The 20,354-nt window shown below is 38.2% G+C and overlaps 2 protein-coding genes across 3 annotated transcripts in view; one reads left to right on the plus strand and one right to left on the minus strand.

Annotated features, from left to right (window-relative positions):
* The first annotated feature begins 147 nt into the window (after positions 1-147).
* Positions 148-4,038, plus strand: LOC114880730 (heparan sulfate glucosamine 3-O-sulfotransferase 6). The gene is made up of 5 exons (XM_029197041.2): positions 148-551; positions 828-1,069; positions 1,141-1,756; positions 1,824-2,314; positions 2,378-4,038. Exons 3-5 carry the CDS (start codon positions 1,254-1,256, stop codon positions 2,500-2,502), a joined length of 1,119 nt encoding a protein of 372 aa, XP_029052874.1. The 5' UTR covers positions 148-551; positions 828-1,069; positions 1,141-1,253; the 3' UTR covers positions 2,503-4,038.
* A 55-nt stretch (positions 4,039-4,093) lies between these two features.
* Positions 4,094-20,354, minus strand: part of LOC114880728 (UNC93-like protein) — a 28,693-nt gene continuing 12,432 nt past the window's right edge. For both annotated transcript variants that reach the window (XM_029197037.2, XM_029197036.2), the window contains 4 exons: positions 20,011-20,230; positions 8,771-8,933; positions 6,906-7,173; positions 4,094-6,683 (listed from right to left, as the gene is read on the minus strand). In XM_029197037.2, the coding sequence (XP_029052870.2) occupies positions 6,364-6,683; positions 6,906-7,173; positions 8,771-8,933; positions 20,011-20,230 (971 nt within the window). In that variant the 3' untranslated portion in view covers positions 4,094-6,363. The remainder of the gene's footprint in view (positions 6,684-6,905; positions 7,174-8,770; positions 8,934-20,010; positions 20,231-20,354) is intronic.

Raw genomic sequence — 20,354 nt, forward strand, 5'->3', positions numbered from 1 at the left:
TTCGATTGACTCTCGATCCTCCCTCGAGCACGTTATTCCGATTTTCAGCTCGGTTTGGTCACTCGATATCATAAGATCTATGCTGCTTTCTGGTCAGTTTTCCAATTATTAACGAGGGTGGCGCTAGGGTCGTGATTCGGTGCCGCACTCGGCACTACTATGTTGGCAAGCAAGACGGGAGGGAAACCGTTTCCAGGGGCGCGATGCGATTAATAAACGTTGCATCGCTTTTGAAAACTCCAACGAATCGACCGACACCTTGACAAGATGAAGTTCGATTTAATATCTCGTTGTACGACGGTCCGGTAGTTATGAAATCTCATCGATACGCTTCGTGTTCTACACCGTCTCTCCCTTCTACTTTCCTCCGTGTTATCGATTGTTACGAACGCGCCGCCTGATAATGCGTTAAATGTGCACTTCCTTTAATCGAAATCACATATCCTCGCGTTTACACGACGGAAAGAAATCGAATATCGTGATACGATCGGATACCGATCATGTATGCCGTATTAAAAATAACCTGCGTTTAAATATTGTGCGACATGGAGGTAAGTTGATGCAACTGATGTAAATATTTTTCATTTATTTTTTTAAATTTATGTGCCCAATGCATGTTGATAATGTTCCATTAGAGAATTTGTATGCACTTTTGTATATTCGTTTTCTTTTTTCAATTTATAATAGAATTTTAAAATAGTTAAGTTTCTGTTTCATTTATACCCTTACTGTTGTTTATCACTAGTAATGATGCTAGAGAAATATTAATTATTGGAAGAATTCTCCACGTTTGTAAATATTCTCTTATGTTGTGTTATGGAGAACAGTTTCCGGTACATCAGCCTGAATGAATGCAACCCTTCAACCGTGCAAACATGGTCGATCGTTAAGCGTAATGAGTCTAACGTAGGCGCATTATTTTCGAGCACATATCTGAATGAATTTACCTTCTAATTAAATGATACTATTACTAAATTATACTTTGGGTCGGTAAAGATTCTGCTCTCTAATTCCGGGGTTAAAGGATGTTACATTGAAATACTTGGGGGTCCTGATAATTCAAAGGAAGGTTAGACCTAACTCTTTCTGCCTAAATATCGTAAATCCGATTCGCATTCGAGTGATTGTAACTCTTTGTAGATATGAAACGATATCTATCCTAATACATCAGTATGGAAATGGAAAAGTGAAAGCATGATATGATATAATGGAATCCAGGATGCCAGTGAAGTACGACGATTCTTAAGTTCAGCATGGAACTTAGAAAAGGGCTATGGTCGAAAAAAATCCTGCTACCGGCCTGTTTTCTGGTAATTCTAATCTGGATCTTTCTAATCGACAATTCCTTGCTCCTGGTCAATCTGTCCGGCAAAGCGACCCTACAAAAACCCAGAAATTCCGTTTACTCTGCGCACATGGTCGATCCGAATCTGGACCGTCTAATCGTGAAGGAATCATTTTTGATAAACGACGTCGAATCGAGACGCACGAAATTATCGAAACTTCAAGTGGTGTCACTTTGGACAGGCAACAACAGCGTTAAAGGAAGCTCAGGTACATTGCGAAAGTATCAGGTGTTGAGGCAACAAGGTTTAATACCTAGCAAACAATTACCGACTGCGTTGATAATCGGCGTGAAGAAAGGCGGAACCAGAGCCCTGTTAGAGTTTCTAAGGTTACATCCGGCTATACGAGCCGCCGGATCGGAAGTACACTTTTTCGATCATCATTACATCAAGGGATTCCATTGGTACAGGTATCCGTCGGAGAAAAATGTAATTTTTCCAAAAATATATCAAAGTTCCTCTATGTGTACGTTTCAGACACCGGATGCCTCCTACATTGGCCACTCAAATTACGATGGAAAAAACACCGTCGTATTTCGTGACTAGCGAGGTACCGAGAAGAGTTCAACGCATGAATCCGGCAATGAAATTGATTCTCGTAGTAAGGGATCCGGTTACCAGAGCGATATCCGATTATACTCAAGTGAAGAGTAAACGAGCAAACATGCCAAAATTCGAAGATCTAGCATTTCTGAACGGATCGAAGATCGTGGACACTTCGTGGGTACCATTGAAGATCGGAGTGTACGCGAGACACTTGGAAAGGTGGCTTCAATATTTTCCGTTATCGCAATTTTTATTTGTATCCGGTGAAAGATTGATCATAGATCCTGTCGCCGAGGTAACGAGGGTACAAGATTTCTTAGGCCTAAAGCGAGTTATATGCGAGAAACATTTTTATTTCAACGCTACCAAAGGGTTCCCTTGTCTGCTCAAGTCTGAAGAACATCCTACACCCCATTGCCTTGGTGAGTTATATTCTTACTAAATATTCTATTCAAATATATAACGCTTATATGTATAATTTCAAGGTAAGAACAAGGGTCGTAGTCATCCTTACATAGATCCTGTAGCCATACAACGATTGAGAGATTTTTATCGTCCATTTAATCAACGTTTCTACCAATTAACCGGGATGGATTTCGGCTGGTTGTGAGAACAAGTGCAATAAGCTAATACATATCGATGCTAGTTAAATAATACATAGTCAATTTTTACTGAGATACGACACATACGAATGCCATTAGTCTGCACCAAGATAAATTATCGGTAAAAGATGATTACTGGTTAGGTTAGTTTCATTCGACGTAACTAACAGGCATTATTTTAATGTGTTGACAATACGCAAGAGAATTCGTGTTTGTGATATTACCGCTAGGGGATGGACGATAACGATGAAAAATTTACATTCGTAATTTAAATGCTATAGACATTTAATTTATACCGTAGCAAGGGAGAACATCGAGTAATAGTAAAGTAATCAATTAATAAGTTGGAAATATTATACGATTCGTATTTTTGTGCTTTGTAATTGAAAATTGACATGCGCTATGGAAAGAGTACCATGAGCGCCATCTTGTTGCAAGCGTAGCTATTGTTTCAAAGGTACGCTTTGATTTCAAATTTGAAAACTTCTAAAAGTAACTAAAAGTACTTACAGCTGAGTTTATTATTCGTTCAATGAGAGACATACCTTTTTAATGCAACTCGGGGAAGACCTTTCCTCTCAGTTCGAATTTCGTGGCACTTGGCGATCATATACACAGCGGAAAAAGAAACACGAACACGGAAAGCGAATACCCCTATCGACGGTCGGAGTGTATACTAAATATAAGACCACTGGATATGCTGCGCAGCGCCACGACGCGCATGCGCGTACGAAGCATGCTTGAACCAATCAGAGTTGACATGCATGTGCGCATGCGCAAAATGAATGACAACTATTTCAAATACGATCTTATGTTGAATGAATAATAAATTTTATGATTTTTAAACTTCCATTAGCACTATCGAACAAAATATGTATATAAACTTGAATCCTAGCACCGAATAGAAGAAACAGAATATTTTAAATGAGGTTTCGTTTGGATCATATTGAAATTCTCTTGCAAAATTAGAAGCAGATCATTGTCGTTACTGAAAACGATTCTTATTGTAAAATTTATAATAATTAAGCAACAAACCATAAGTACAACTTAAAGCAATGGAAAACTATGTCTCCTTTTTACAAGTTTCAATGAACATACGATGTCAATTAGACATTTGCAACGACGAGGGTTGTTAAAAAGTTTGTACAACCGCGAAACATATAATTAATTTTGCTACGTGCAAATATGCACCAGCTTGCAGAAATTATAAAACGAATACAGTGTATTTATATTTTGCAAACGTGCACACATATATATACGTATCATAAAACGCGAATTTTTACAAACTCGATGATAAAGTAAATTTTAATTAAACGGTAGAAAATGTTAGTTGTTAATTATTAGAGTTTGTTCTAAGTGAGTTGAACGTCTAGAAACTTTTATTGACGAAAATGAATTTTTGTGTAATTAGAAATGTTAATTGAACGAATCGCAACGACCGTATCGTTGATTAATTAATTACGTGTTAATTTGCTCAAGCGATCTAATCGACCTACTTAAGAGATACATATCTGTAAATAAACAATCATTTCACGAAACACTGAGTAACGTGTTTTACTTACGTTTCACCCCCACTATTTATTTATAACACTAGCCACATATTTATCGTTACTCGATTTATTCGTATTCGCATTAGAAGATATTACAAATAACAAATAACAACGAAGATGGATCCTCCGTTACACAGATTCTCTAATGAAACATTACATTCGGTTTTTTATCAACGAAAAAGGAAGAAGAATTAACACGATACGCGTGAATATTTTCTATACATTTGTGAACGAGTATTCTTAACATAGTTTTCTTAAATATTCCATCCTCTGTTTATTTATTTTTTTTTTTATACAAATATATGTCGTTAAGGCATTAAAAAAAAATATATATCTCTCTGGTCCGTCTATCTAATTCTACTGAACTATTGACAAAAAAAAGAAATAGAAAGAGAAAAACAGAAGAAATCGTGCCATTCGATGGAAGACACAGATTTCCTGAAATTATGTTCAAATTTTTATCTCTTATTTTGAATAAAATAAAAAGAAAAAATTGAGAACCGTCTATTGTTCCATCGAGATGGTAACATATATATGTATATCTATATATAAAAAAAAAATGAAATGTAAGTGCGACATACGTTTTATTGGTACTCTAATCTTATGTTAAAAGATTCTTGAGCAATCTTATCGATTGGTGGACGGAATTACATACTGTTGAGAGAAAGAGAGGCTATTACAATACAGTAGGTCAGTATGTTCATCATACATAATAAAAACTAACGCATAATAATAGTAATTCGATTTGTGTAACAAATACTGATTCAATGTGATCGGGATAGAACGAATACCCATACGTTTTCCACCGCGGGATTCATCGACTTCTTTCTATCCAAATTCAACAGCACAACAACCGATTTCTCGAATGATCTCTCCACTAATAAGTCAAACATTGTCTACTCTCCTATTATTTTTACCTTTCAATGTAACAGACACAGTGTGATACTATAAAAAAAAAAAAGAACATGTTCATTTCTGTCGTGTACTTAAACGTTAAATTATCGACTACAATGATGATCCTTAAACGTCTACCACTAAAAGTCATTAACCTTCGATATACTCTTTCTAATGATGAAGATCTTTTCAATGATACACGTGCACGCTTACAACAGGAATCGCGACGATTCGTAATTCCAATTTAGAGCGTGACAATAATGTTAAGAACAATTCCATTGCGTTTGCTTCATTGTATTAGTCGGATAAAACGATGCACGATCACAACAGACCCAGCCTGTTTCAGCTTCCTCCGGAAAGAAAAGAGAAATTTTAAAAAAGAATACTCGCCTCGAGTCTGTCGATTTACTATGAAATCTATCAATGTCTGATCGGTTCTCTCTTAATGCTCGAAATTTGATTCGTTTGACAAGCTCGTTTATCGATCTCTGACTGCATCCATGGTCAGGATACAAAAAAAAAAGAAGCTTTATCACGTCCATTCATGGAACATCCATTTCTCTTCATATACAATTGCTAATCCGTGTGTATATATATGTACAAAATAAGCGGATTCACGATCGAATCGTCCTTTTGGAAGTTCCGATCTTTATCACAACAACTGGGACAGATAATGCCGATTAAAAAGAAAAAGAAAACGAAGAAACTTAATGGCAAGTTGCTACGAAGCGCTTCCACCTAGTGGTAAAATGAAGATGTTACCGATGTTGAATTCTTTTCTTAATTTCTTACTCTTTTCGCGCTATTCCATCTCCCAAAGCTTCGAATGAAAACGCGGAAGGAGGAGTGCGCGGAGTCGGGACGCGCTTCTAGCACCCTGAAGGCAAGTAATTCGATTAATAATGGAGGCTATGAAATCAGATGAAGCTAACACACTAACACGGTGTTTCCATGACCTATAAATCTGTCACGGGTCCTTTTCCACAAAAGAAAAAAGAAAAGAACAGTTATCTTTGTCAACGTTTCAAAAACAGAAACAGTACGTTCCCTTGATGAAAATGAAACAGAGAAGAAAGGAGGAGAAAGAACGTTGTATATCCAACGTGGAAAATTGAAAATTAAAAATGTACTTAAACTTTTCAAGTATTACTCGGATACGTGACCCGTCGAACGATTGATGTTCGACAAAATTCTCGGTCAAGATCGTCCTTATGCTTCGAAAAATTGAACGATAATAGACGAACACGTAATTTGCTTGCCATACGGATATCTCCATTGTTCTTGAACGCATTCGGAGAGCCGATACGTCGCCATGGAAAGCTTCCCGTGCTCGTTATTATAGCGAAGCGATAAGGATGAATGAAAAAAAAAAAAAAATTAAGCAAATGGTAAAGAGTCGATCAAGCCCAAACACTGAGCGGTTGTTCAAAGATGAGTGATAATGATATCGTCGTCGATATCGTCCTTTTCATCGTCCGTCTCTTCCACTTGGTTAGCCTCCGCTTGGGCCGCCTTCGGATCCTCCGCGATAGCCTTCAGCCTTTTCTGTTTACGCCTGTGCAACAGCTCGACTATGATGTAGCCGATCGTGCCGATAAGTAACACCGTTAACATCACGTACAGCTTCATACGGGCGCACAGGTGGGTGCTGTAAGCGTACGCTATCACGAAACCTGCACTCTCCCATAATCTGTAGTTCGAAAACGCGGCTTCCTTGTTACGCCTGAACAGCGTACCGTAGAGACCTGCGAACGATAATGGATGAATTAGATCCTTAAATAGAGATGACTGGAGCTGATTGAAAATTGAGGATGTTACATGGTTTCTTTTGGAGTGGAGTTAGCATTGATGGCGAGGATGCGATACCACAGGTTCCATTGTTCATCATTCAGGAGCGACGTTTTATGGAATTTTTGACTGGCGATATTAGCGGTGTTGCAACGAAAAATATTGTATCCTGTACTTACCGTTAACTTGTGTTTGCCATACGGCATCACCGACTCCCCACAATCCGGAAACCGTGTAGAAAACGTAAGGGTTTTCAGGGTTCGGCTTCCAGTGGAGTAGCACGACGACAAGACTAACGTGGACGATTGCACCTAGCACCATAAGCGGCTGTCTGCCGACGAATTTCATCAGAGAGCCAAAGAGCAGGGAACAGGCGGCGTTCACGACACCGAAACAGATCATTACGTAGCCTACTTTGTGCACGCCTAATGCACACGAGATGTATGCCTGAAACAGATAAAATAAACGGTTAATAAGTATAATAGAAAGGGATCTGTTCCTTAGATATGGTTATCTATCTTTAGTTGCAGGTCTTCAGAAATGAATCGTACCGAGTCAGCAACGATCGAATGAAGTAATTAAGTGAACTCTGAAAAAAAATGAACATTCTTTTGAGAAGAAATTTCACTAACGCAGAGAAGAGACCGCAAGGATGCGTTCAACATGGCTGGCGCGCTTTCATTTATCCAGCTATGTAAGTGTAAGCATGCGATGCACATGCAACCATAGAAAGAAGAAGAAGCTGAAGAAGAAGAAGAGGAAAAAAAGAAGAAATACTGGTTCACGAGAATCCAGGTATGGAAGTGGTATCAGGGAATTGCTGCAAGAATAAGATTCTGGGCTATTTATAACATGCCGGACCAGCTGATTCAATGGAAGCTAGCCGTCCCCGAGGATCCTGATGTCTTTCAACAGCATTTATTTGGCCAATTACTTTATTCCCTGGCCAATCGGTTCGCTCGTTTCGTCATGGAACTGGTTTACAACAAGCTCACCTTCCAAACTGTATCATTCTTCTTCTTCTTTTTCGACATACGCAATCGATTTTACGTTATACAATTTATAATTTGATCAGGGGAATTATTGGAAATAAAATTTTAGGGGTAACAGTCATCCTCAGCTTCTCCTCAGGTGTTCCACAAAACAAAAGGCAAATGATAAGTGATTCCAAATGTACACAATATGAAATAAATAAAAATGTTAGTTTGATTCGCAAGATCTATTTTGTAGAAGGCGATGAAATGTAAGTTTGAACAAAGGCGTCTGTTAACCACAGGGCGGAACTTATAATGGGTATATGGATGGTCTTTAGTAATTCAACGCTTTAAAAGGCAAAGGATGCGTGCCTCGATATTTCAGCATATCTGTGATCAGCTGCATGTATTTCCGGAGAACAATTGCACGACCTCGCATGGCCGTTACGCATCAGGAAGCTGCCGTTCTGTATCCGGTTTGTATCCGGCTGATCCTAGCCAGTTCTTTTTTCTACTTTATCTGATGATGATGATCATTAACGATTTCAGGATATACAGATTGATTATTGCGCTCTTCTTCCCACGCGAGATCCTCCCGTTCCTGGTGATAAGCTTTCAGAATATTTAACAGTACGATTTCACAATCGATTCAACGTGAATTTTACTTACAAGTGTAATGTCAATTAGCGTTTTTAATTACTCAGTTATTATACTTTCAAATGTTTCATTAATTCGACCTAATCCGAAGATTCATTCGCGAATGGATAATCGTTTGTTGGTAATCGATGCTTTATCGAATCAAGTTTCCACTGACAACATGCTCATTCATTTTCCGGCGAACGTGGGCGAGTTATTCGAATCTCATTGCTGCTCGTTGCTCGATTGTTCTGTCTGGCAACTTGTAAATTATTGCTTCCACCAGTTAAATCATTGCCTTGCTCGAAATTCTTTTACACGAAACGAACGTACATCCTCCTTATTTTTTTAAATGAAAATTTACCAAACAATTGTACACTTAGATTTTCCTGTCCTAAGGGAAACTGAACAATTATGTAATTTGTATAACTCACTTGTGTAAAGTCTGCTCCGATGAACGCCTGTTCCATTCCTATCCATACTGTGATCGGTATGAGAAGCTGCTGATACGGTTTCTTCAGCTGATAAGCTGTTGCAGAAAGCAACTGTATACCACTCAGTTCTTGACTATCAACCTTTCGTTGCTTCTCACCATACCTAGAACATAGACAAGAAATTGGTTAATTTCAAATAATTCAGTTTAGCAGCTTTGCATCAAACCGGTAGCAGAAGCTTGGAATTATTTTAAATTGCCAGGTTTTGCCATAATTGCAGGATTAAATGCAGAATAATTACCGCAACACTTCTGCAATACCAAGTCACGTAACATCGTTTCAACACTTTCAAATCCAGAAAATGAAACTATAATCTTGAATTGAATAAAAATAAACAAAATTTATTTAATTAATCTTAATGATTCTGGTATTTAAAAAGAAACAGAGAAACGGGTAAGTGAAAAATTCTCCGGTGTTATCGACTCAACGACGGTACTTACTCTAATAAACTCGTCCTACTTGTTTCCTATGCTAAATAAGCTCTAAAGCTTCTGACATTAAGTAAGGAAAAATATATGATGTATCTACCTTGATATAGATTATTATTTTTCCGTTCAAAATTTACTTTGCCTCTTGCAAAACTGAGGGATTACCGTATTTAAACTTGGAATTTGTTAGAAACTCCTACCTGTTATATTACGATACGTTATTTCGACAACAGTCCTACCGATTAAACACTTCGGACCAATCAGATAGCTGCACTTTTCTAATAGGTCGCGCTCCGCCAATCACAGGGCGCGTTACTTCAGCCCCAGGTAAATGGGCCAGATGCATCTGATAAAGGCAGTTGCATCGCGCGTAGGCCGGTCAGTCTGCTCTTGGACTTCGAAGGAGCAGGGGTGTTTTTTTTTTTTTTTTTTTTTTTTTTTGCGATTCGTTTTGCAAATTTTTGCTTTATGATCGCGTCGCTAATGAATGAATAAATTTTACAGGATGCAGGAAACTTCTTAACGTATTAAGAGTTAGATAGACAAATAAATATAAAAATGTCGAAAAGAATTTTTCAACTTCCCCGAATCTTTCTCTTCTTTCACCAAGAGATAGGATAAGAAATGTCCGTAAACCTAGTGTTAAACCTTGGAGCCTTGATACGCTCGCGATTCAAAGTATGCGTTATTGTGAAACGTTGACAGCGGCTCGGTGAAGTAGAACGGCTACAGATTGATTAGCAAGTTGCTTGGAAAATATTTTTCACCAGCAAAGTGTTGTAATACGCGGAGCCAACGATCCAAGTATTTCCTGTTTGTTCGATGAGTTCGATTCGACCATATTTTGCTCGCGGTATTGCGCAACGATTTTATTAAAATGAGTGTAGACCGCATAATTAAAATTACACGCTTCCTCGTTCGCGTATCGTCACGTTTCTTCGTTGATAAGCGTATCAAAGGAAAGGCGAAGAAACACGTGGAAGATGTCCAGGTTTCTTAACGAGAGAAATAATCTTTCCTTGAAAATTCCTTACGATGGTTTCGTATATATATATATACGTACGCGTTTCACGATGAAGGTTGGACGCGTTCGTTATACCCTCGGCGAAAAACCGGTTCAACCATTCTTTACTTTATTTCCTCTTTTTTCCCCAGCATTTTATTCATCGAAAGAAAATTTCGAGCCGGCTAAACTGGCGGGATGATATCTCGAGCGGGGACAATTTTTCTTCTTTCCCAGGGAAACCTTGCCACCGGTTATCCAGCCAGCGAAGGTGAATAATTTTGTGAAAGATCGCGGAAATCCTTTTGCTCGCTCGTGTCTGGTGAACAGACTCCTCGTAAAAGAACGGAGCCGAGTTGAACAGAATCCGGTAAATTATCCCGAGCTAAATTTAGCCAACGAGCACTTGAATACGATCTACCCGGAGGGCTTGAAGGATCGACTGGCGTGGAACGAACGAGAGGCAAGGTTTTTAAATCCTCGAAGTGCTCCCGCCATTCGCTCTTCCGTCGTCAAATAAATCTTTTAATGATAGCATTGAACCAGAGACTTGTATGGAATTCTAGATGCTCATTGTTTCACTTTCTAAGGCTAAGCACCGTTCGCTAAGCTTCTCGAAGTTCGCTGGAAATGATTAATGATGGTACAATTGAATCGGTGAAGAATAGGTACGATACCGAGGATGGTAGATTTCTAATTTTTTTGAGTAATTAGAAATTATGGAAACTTGAGTATTAGAACATTAGAAGTTGAGAAACACAAAGGCATGAAATCACTTGGTGAATCAACGTTTACGTTTACAGACACTCGAAAATCAAGCTAAATATTTCCACATTTTATTTATCGATAATCTCCTAAAGAAAAGTCTTGTTGACAATAGATTGTAAGCCGAATCGGACATCAAATATTGTTCGATCTGAACGGTGATCAGTGTCAACGTACGAGCAAATCTTGCACGTGAACATTCGAACTAGAATGTGTCAGATCGTAAACATTAAACAAGCTAATCCAGATACATAATTCAAGAATGTCTGACTCATAGTACGGTACTGAACGATCTCCTACTTCGTTACAAGAACAAATAAAATATAATGGACAGCCTCTGAATAATCGTAAATATACTACCAGCTGAAATAAGGTATCATTCGTGGACCGTTAATGTATGCATTAAAAGCAGAAGCTATTGCTTTCTGTCTGATCCAAGGACGAGCACGATTCATTTGCCAACACTTGCATTTCTCACTGCAAAATTATTTGATTTTATAAAACGCGCGCCCGTCAAACAGTTCATAATTCTCCGGGTAAATATCTGAATACCTAATTATAGAAGATGACTAATTAGATTGATCGATAACAGCGTAAAAACCCTGTACGTAAATCTTTCCTGTGTTCTTCGACGAATTTAGTTCATTGTCTTTGATAAAGGAATTGATTACAGGGTATAATTAGAATGTAAATAGAAGTAATTAAAAGTTTCGTTAAAAAAAAAGTCTAACTAAATGGGAACGTACGTAAGTGACTGATAAATAACAACTTCCCACTTCTAACTTCTTTAGGTTTTACCTACGAATACAAGGTTATCGATAGCAAAAAAGGCTGTTATATTCGTTTGTCTATTTTGCATCGTTATCGCGTTTCAATCGCAGTTTCACGATGTTTCATTCGATTCATGAAAGAGACGCGATATCGTAATTGCACGTTGCGAATGCAGATAAAATACGGTCCAAGTCGATACTCGGCATTCCATTGTTCGAACTATGTTTAATATTTCTAGTCGTACAGGAAGTAAGGAGAAAAATGAATGTCTAAGTAACGAGTTCAACTTGAAACAGAAACAATGAAAGTTCAGCCATTTGAATTCATTAATATTAATACACAAGTTACAATCGCCGTTTGTGTTCTAAGATTCTTTCATTTTCTTTTCATTCAATTTATTAGGAACTTTAGAAATCTCTGGAATTATAATTTACTACACATGGATATCAATGATACCCGTCCACGGAGTCGGCGACGCACGGTACTTAGCTTTTTCTTCATCCCGGCAACGCTTTTACTTTCATAAATAGCCTGGCTATCCGCGAGTAATAACGCGTGGAAAATAAAAATGAAATGAAAGAGAGAGAAACTCCAGCATCATTAAACTCCATTATAACGTCATCCTCGATAGCGTTTGCAACAATGCGGCAAGGTCGACGAGAATTGTTTTATCTGGAAAGGAAGGAGAACAAGAAGCGAAGTGATAGAGGTGCGCGGCGATCTATCAGAGCGAGTTTCCTGAAGAATTTTCTCACCGTCTATCGTCGTCTTTCTGCATGCTCTTTCAGCATGCAACAGACCTGCCTTCTTAACCGTTATAAACACGCAGGTCGACGCAAAAACGGCTACAACGATAAAGTCGAGAACTTGCGATACGATACGACACGATACGATATACTTGGATCCAGCTCTTACGTAATAACAATGCTACTCTCTCGAATCACAGAGTAGCGTTACTTGAATCGTGCAAGTAGAATAAACGAAATATTCGATGTAAAAATGGCTATATCCTTTCGATTTATTCGAGTACTCGAAATTCGAGTCGAACAATGATCGGTCGGTCGAGCCGAGTCGATCGCTTGAATTTGCCGGGCTACTCGAAATCGACGAACTACTCGAAAAAATCGAACTACTCGAATATTCGAGCCCTTGTGAAACTTCGATTTACGAGGGCTCGAATATTCGAGTAGTTCGATTTTTTCGAGTACTCGAATTTCGAGTCGAACAATGATCGGTCGGTCGAGCCGAGTCGATCGCTTGAATTTGCCGAGCTACTCGAAATCGACGAACTACTCGAAAAAATCGAACTACTCGAATATTCGAGCCCTCGTAAATCGAAATTTCACAAGGGCTCGAATATTCGAGAAGTTCGATTTTTTCGAGTAACTCGCTTTTATATCAAACAGTTCGTCGATTTCGAGTAACTCGGCGAATTCAAGCGATCGACTCGGCTCGAACAATCGAAGCGAGTTCTTGTAAATTACGAGTACTCGCACACCTCTAATCCTTTCCTCTAGGTCCGAGGTGGGCAATTGTTTTGGCTCGGGGGCCATTTTGTGGAAGCGGCGATTAGCGGAGGGCCGCACCATTTAAAATGATTGCATTCATTAGTTAACTTTGCATTTCAGAAAGATATAAATTGTACCATAAAAATCAATAAATATGAACAGTTTTATTCAATTTATTTAAATACGAGACGAATCTTCCGGAGCCCGTCTTGGCGGACCATAAAAGAACCCCTGGGATCCCTGGAAGAATGACGATACAAGGGAGAGTGCTCCATATCATAGAACTATCAAATGGCACACGTGAAACATAACTGGATACTGTTTCACACGTGCGTTACAAACGATATAGTTGACGAGTAAGCAAACGAGTAGAAAAAATATGAATCAATTTTTTCGCGTCAATGGTTATTGATACCAAATATCGCCGATGGTGCACTATAAAAAAGCTTGGTGAACCATTGCACGTTTACCGGGGAAGATATCATAATTGCATCGGACAGCATACGAGAATTTTGAAAGTGAAATTAAAAACATATCCATATGCAATCGGCGTAATAACATAGTTAACCGTGTAAAAAAGTATCGATGACACGGTTGGAAGAGATAAATTTATTCCTCGGTAATTGCACGACCGCTCGTTCAGAACCGTTCGGAATAGATTAGCAATTACGGAAAATCAAAGCGTTCGATTGCGAATTATTCGTTCCGCGAAATGAAAACGATACGTGGTACTAAGTTGCACTGTTTCAATTAAATAATCAAACTCGTCTGATATTCTGCCGGTGAATCAACGATGAATCGGATGTTCATCGAAGCGCAGTACGTACGCCGGAAATCGAAAGTACGTCAAGTGTTCTTACACCTTTCTCTCGTTTACAACGTCCTTAGCGAAGCGTACAAAGGCTCGATCGATTAGCTTCTTTGTCTCGAAATTCTTTGTAAATTTTCAAAGGAAAATTGAATATTTCACGAAACTTTGTGCAACAACGATGTATCATGACAGAGGAAAAGGACAATTTGACTAACTGCTCAGATATTATGCGTTACGATCGTAAAGCTGACTACAATCATCAACACGAGTCACATATCCGAACGATTCTATGAATGAAGAGCGGATTCGCGGTATTACACTCTGTGTAACAGTCCCGCCTTTACGTAACTCGTAAAACATCGCGAAGTTTGTGTTCTAATGAAATATGATTGTATTCCTTCTCGGTGAAATACGATTGTAAATATTCATGTCACGGTGTAAAATACAAAACTTCTGCATCAACTTTACCGAATAAATCTTTTTACTCGAACCATTGAACCTACGAGCGTGTTCAAGAAATTCAAATAATAAATGATATAATTAAAGAGAAAAAGAAATGTATTGTACGTCTGTTAATTGTGGTTCTTAGAAAGATCGCAATAATTGATGAATTATCGATAAGTTAATTATAATTACTATTCCCGTGAAACCATTACTGACACTTAAAATAATAATAGTCAATCAGGTATCATCAGTTTTTCATTGTTTCATCCTAATTAAAGAAGAAAAATAAAAGGAATGTGTATAACGCGCGCCTGATCAATTTCTATTTTCCAGTAAATTCAAAATATGGATGAATCATCGGATATGATTTATTCGGTGTCAATTTTTTCTGCAAGTTGTGCCGCATTAACATAATATAAGAAAACACGTGAAAAGTTTTACAAAAGCATCTGGTATCTCTATTTATACATAGATAATAGTAATAGTAAGCTCACTTATCTTAGTACATAACGGGAACTCTGTACTATGTCTAGTTGGTAAGTCAGCTCGTTCTCCACGATTATATAAGAAAATTAACTCGAGAAATTACTCGAAGAATACTGTTACTTAAAAGAAAAAAAAAAAAAAAAAAAAAAAAAGGAGAGAGAGAAACAGAATCGTATCGAGAGTAGCTGGAACAACACGAACCGTGGGAATCGTGATCTCATTATTCCTTCATTTTTTTATATCGACACGTTAGATGACGGTAAATCAGCGTGGAGATTAGGTGATAGAAATGTCGTCAGTATATTCAATGTTTACGACGTCTATCAGTTCGATCTAATGAAATGGAAGGCCAAACGCATTAATTATCAATGGAAGCAGTGGATGTATGCAAATGGATGCGCTAGTATGCATCCTCTAGATAGGACGTGATGCAAAGGAACGGTTACAATAGAAAATCACCATTCTCATGTTGCGAGCTATTAATATTTTTAGTAACAGTATATCATTAAACGTTGCCAACGTCCGGATAAGAGATCCAATGTCCTTGGAACGGTAATATGTACTGTTATAAAAGGCAGAAAATAATGTTATCGTTGCTTGTTAAACGAATCATTCGAATGTAAATGACGATAAGACCGATCGCAGAAAAATTTTCTACGCCTTTCGATACAGAAGGTTTCGAGTGTGATTAGACCGTGCGTCGCCGACCTTCCGGACGGATTCTCGATCCCTGATTGCAAAGATCCTAAAGTCTCTATTTCGTCTCTGAAATCTCAAATTTAAAAATTTTAAACTGATTCGAATTTACGAGAACCTGCAGCGACAGGTAAAATTTCCTTGGAACGGGAATATGTACTGTTATAAAAGACAGAAAAATTCAAATGCAAATGACGATAAGACCGATCGCAGAAAAATTCTCTACGCCTTTCGATATAAAGGGTTTCGATTGCGTCGCCGACCTTCCTAAAGTCTCTATTTCGCCTCGCAAATCTCAAAGCGAAAATTTAAAACTGATTCGAATTTACGGGAACCCGCAGCGACAGGTTAAATTTATCATACGACCCGATCAGTGTCCGAAGATATTCGTTTAAGCTGAATCATTGGCGCCACGGTATTTAAAAAAACGAATGTCAAATAAATAACGGTACCCGTACATAATTGGATACATTGGACAAGGTGATTGGAATTCGAACAACTTGTTCGGTAGCAAAGAGAATGAAATGCAACGATGCTGTTTAATATTCTCGCGGATATCTTTTGTGCCAGCGATCGGATCGTTTTCTCTGTTGCCCCGTTCCTTTCGAAGCAGGAATGTACGACGAAAGGAACGTAAGGCTCATGAATATCTATGTTTCGGTTACTGTTATTCCAACATTGTCATTGGCGAGCTGATTAGTCAGATTATTATTAATGAACGCGTTTCGAAGAATTCCAAGTTCGATATCGAGTTTAATCCGATTGCAAGTCGTTCGAAAATACTTTCCAATCGTCCTCTATTTCTTTTACGGTGAAATTTTTCTTTGCGTAACCAAAAAATTCCCGCGTGCTTTCTTTTTCTTCTTACGAAGATTTTGCGAGACGAGTACTACTGTCGTTTCAACCGTACAAGGTACGAAGCGAACGCGTTAACTGATAAATATGTACTTATGGTAAGAATTATATTCTGTATGACTTCGATCGCACCGGTTTTTCCATTTTTTCTTCGACATCGCGAAGAACGCGATCTCGTACAATGTAATTACATTCGAAGCGAAGAAAATTGAAGAGTGATTCACGATCGAATCAAAGTCCGCTTCGTTAACAAACAGAATCAGCGTTCGTTTTCAAAGCAGTCGCAAGGAGAAACGATCGTTAATGAATTTATAATTCTATAAGATTTTATAGGAGATGAATTTCGATCGAAATTAGTTTGATAAATCGCGTGTTTCTCTACTGAAAATCGGCGCGATGCGGCGGAGGCGCGCGTCCAAGTGCGGAGACTTGAATGCCAGCAACGGGCAGAAATTTATCGAGTTTTAATAAGTACAAATTGCAGCCGTTCGTTGCATAACCGCTTTGCTTCGATGCATCCACCGTCGGATGTACGCTATTTTGTAATCATGAGCAGAGCAATGTTTATAGCGATTCTGAATGGTAGAAGGGGAGGGGATGTTGCACGGATCTCGCGCGATACACGCTTATTAAGCTACTCGTTTCGTAATACTTCTGGAAAAAAACAATACTGTCTTTTGTTTTTCTTACTCTTCCGTTATGCGGGTGAATTTTGAAGAAACAATCCGTCAGGATTTTTCTTCAAAAGGCGGATCAATTTTGAATAACATCGATAAAATAATCGATGCATAAGCACTATTTTTATATTTGACAGAACGAAAGAGAAAGAGCCTTTCGAAACGCCGACGGTGTTTCGGGACTGACACGAAATTCGATTTAGCAGCAGAAAAAGTAAAAAAGGCAAAATGAGAAAAAAGAATGTGCTGATCAAATAAAGGATCCTCGAAGAGGATGCTTTTTTCGTCGACACCTGCCCATCCAAAGGATACGTATAATTTATTTGACCGTGGATTAAACTTCCACGAGGCAAGTACACGGTCAGAATCATCCATCAAACCGAAACTCTTTTCTTTTATTCTTTTTATTATACTCCTTCCCGCGTGTCGGCTACAGAACCCGTCTCAGATGCGAACGTCGATTTCGTCGAAATACGAATATCTTTCGCGTCATTTTTTCTCGTATCCTTATCTAGACAGATTTGTAATGTTTTTTATTTTTTTCTTTTATTCGCGGAATCGCGCGTTTCCCACGCGAATCCGTGGCAACTGAAAACGGTTTTGACATTGATTTCTTGCGTGCCCGGCTTCGTTAACCTACATCGTGTTTAGAAATCAACAATTCGAGACGCTTCCTTTTTCACCGATTCCACTACTTTCTTGACGATCAATCGTTTTCCCTTGGAAACGTAACACTTCATCCACGAATATGCAAAATATTGCGCGATAACGTAACGTTTTATTTCTTTGTTCAACGAACGAAAACGATTCTCCGTGACTCGACGTTTCCATCATTTCTGCGTTACGATAGATAAAATAAATTTTGTTTCCTTTATTCTCGTATACGAAACGGGTGTTACATATTACATCGTGGTACTATCGTCTAACACCGTGACGTGATTATTTCAAAATTATTTCAAACTAAAGACGAAACGGATAAATTAAGAGTCCGTTTGCGTGATTTCGCGAGACCTCAAGAAGCTCGTAAACTTGATTTTTCGTTCGTAAGCCAGGTACAATGAACGAACGTAACTGGGACGGTTAATTTGATTCAAGGTTCTACATAAATTAATAATCACCGCTCAATGTCGTTATTGATCGAACGAATGACGTAGATGAAATTACGTAGGACGGCATTTCTGTTTGCGTGAAAAAGGAACCTTCCTCGAAAAATACTTAACCGTAGATTTATCGAGCCGTTCGAGAGACGAAAAATGAAAGACTACTAATACGTGAACGATAGTCTGGCCGAGTGGAAATAAAAAAAAAATGTTAAGGTTGTCAGTCATTGGTGTCATCGGTACACACGTGTGCCAGCTGACTCAAAGTGTAAACAAACGTAAAAAGATAATTAAGGAAAAAATATAAATTTCACGATTTCGTGCGTGTACCTCGTTGACAGACATGAAGATGTCACATTTGCAAACAAACCGATAAAAATCTGTTTTTTAAATAACTGCCTCGTTTACGCCGATTCAGGGACAACTTTTATTTATTTTTCTAACGTTTCTAACATTTTTATGCGATTCACTGCTAATGTCTATGAGGGTGGCGTTTAATTAGAAATATTTCAATTAGCTATTTGCAAATTATAGATGATTAATAAAATTATCTAAAATTTAATAAACTATATTTTCTCAGCAAATCCAACCAACTAACCGAACAGGTTTTTTCTGTTTATTTTCAGCTCACGTGAACATCCTATGGTTTTGGTTAGCTGAAAACACGAGACGACGACGGTTTCTAATAACGGAAACGGAAAAATACAGAGTTTCACCGGTCGTTTCACTAATTGTCCATCTCCAGTCGACTCACCATTTATTTAACTAACTTTCAAGGTGTGTAGCTTCTTCCAGAAGCATCGAGTGTTTTCTTAACAATAAATAAAAGAATAAACCGTCTTCAAGACAGCTGACTCATCGATATTAAATATTGATGTTAAAACGAAGCAAATTCCCTTCTTCTTCTTTTTCTCTCTTAAACGCGTATTCCGTTCGAAATGTTGGTACGGCTCAAAATATACCCCGCAGTTTTTTCGATGATAAATTGTAAATATTTAGAAAGCGACTGTTGAATACTCCGCGACAGCAATTTCTATTCGTTCGAATGGTTAATTAAATTACGCAACCCGTGTTCCCGATTACAGTCATTTTGACGAGGAGGAAATCAGAGAGAAAAAAAAAAAAAAAGATGCATGTAACATCGAATTACAAAGTTGTATGGAGAAGGGCGGGAACAACGAGGAATGCCTGCATCGACTGCGTATAATAAATTCCAATTATAAAGAAAAGAAAGTGAGAAACATTGATTTATCGCTGCTCGGCTAGCTAGACGATAATTCCGCGAATTTCTGAATCGATTAAACCGTACAATAAATCTATCATTTAAAAATCAAAGAGTGGAAAGAGGAATACTTTAACCAACCGAGCCTTGAACGATCAATTACAAAGTTATCCTTTCCGCAAGAAATTTCTACACATATTCCATCATTAATCTCTCTATCTAACGAATGCTTAATCGTAGCAACCTTTATGGAAAGAGACTCGTAAGTCAAAGTCATTTAACTCGTTATAATTGATCGCAATTTTTTTACGGCTGTTATCCTTTCGCAAGGAATTTCTTCTTCTGTAACTCGTCTTGCAGTCGAATAGAGTGTTAAACTTAAATGAATCTTTATTAATTTATTTGAAGACTCACCTGGACAGAGGATCGACGAACAGAGCGACGATTATCACCGCGATGATCACACATGTTAGATAGATCGCCGAAATTTCGTAGATCTCGGATTCAGGAGGACGTTCCAAGGTGTCGTGGCCTCCGTTCCCGACGACGCAGAAATCAGCACCGCAGAGTTTGATCTTGTCCGAATTAGTGGTGCTGTTCCCTTTACCGCTGCCGAATTCACCCTCGCTGAGTACTTTGAATAAGAAAATGAAAGGAAACTTTGATTAAGAAGATCGTCGGGTGATCTGAAAGCGAAGAACGATTCTTCGACAATGATCGCTGGCAAGGTGCGCTTCGTTCAGCTAATCGAAATAATA

Source organism: Osmia bicornis, chromosome 11 (assembly GCF_907164935.1).
Source record: "Osmia bicornis bicornis chromosome 11, iOsmBic2.1, whole genome shotgun sequence".
Lineage (NCBI taxonomy): Eukaryota > Metazoa > Arthropoda > Insecta > Hymenoptera > Megachilidae > Osmia > Osmia bicornis.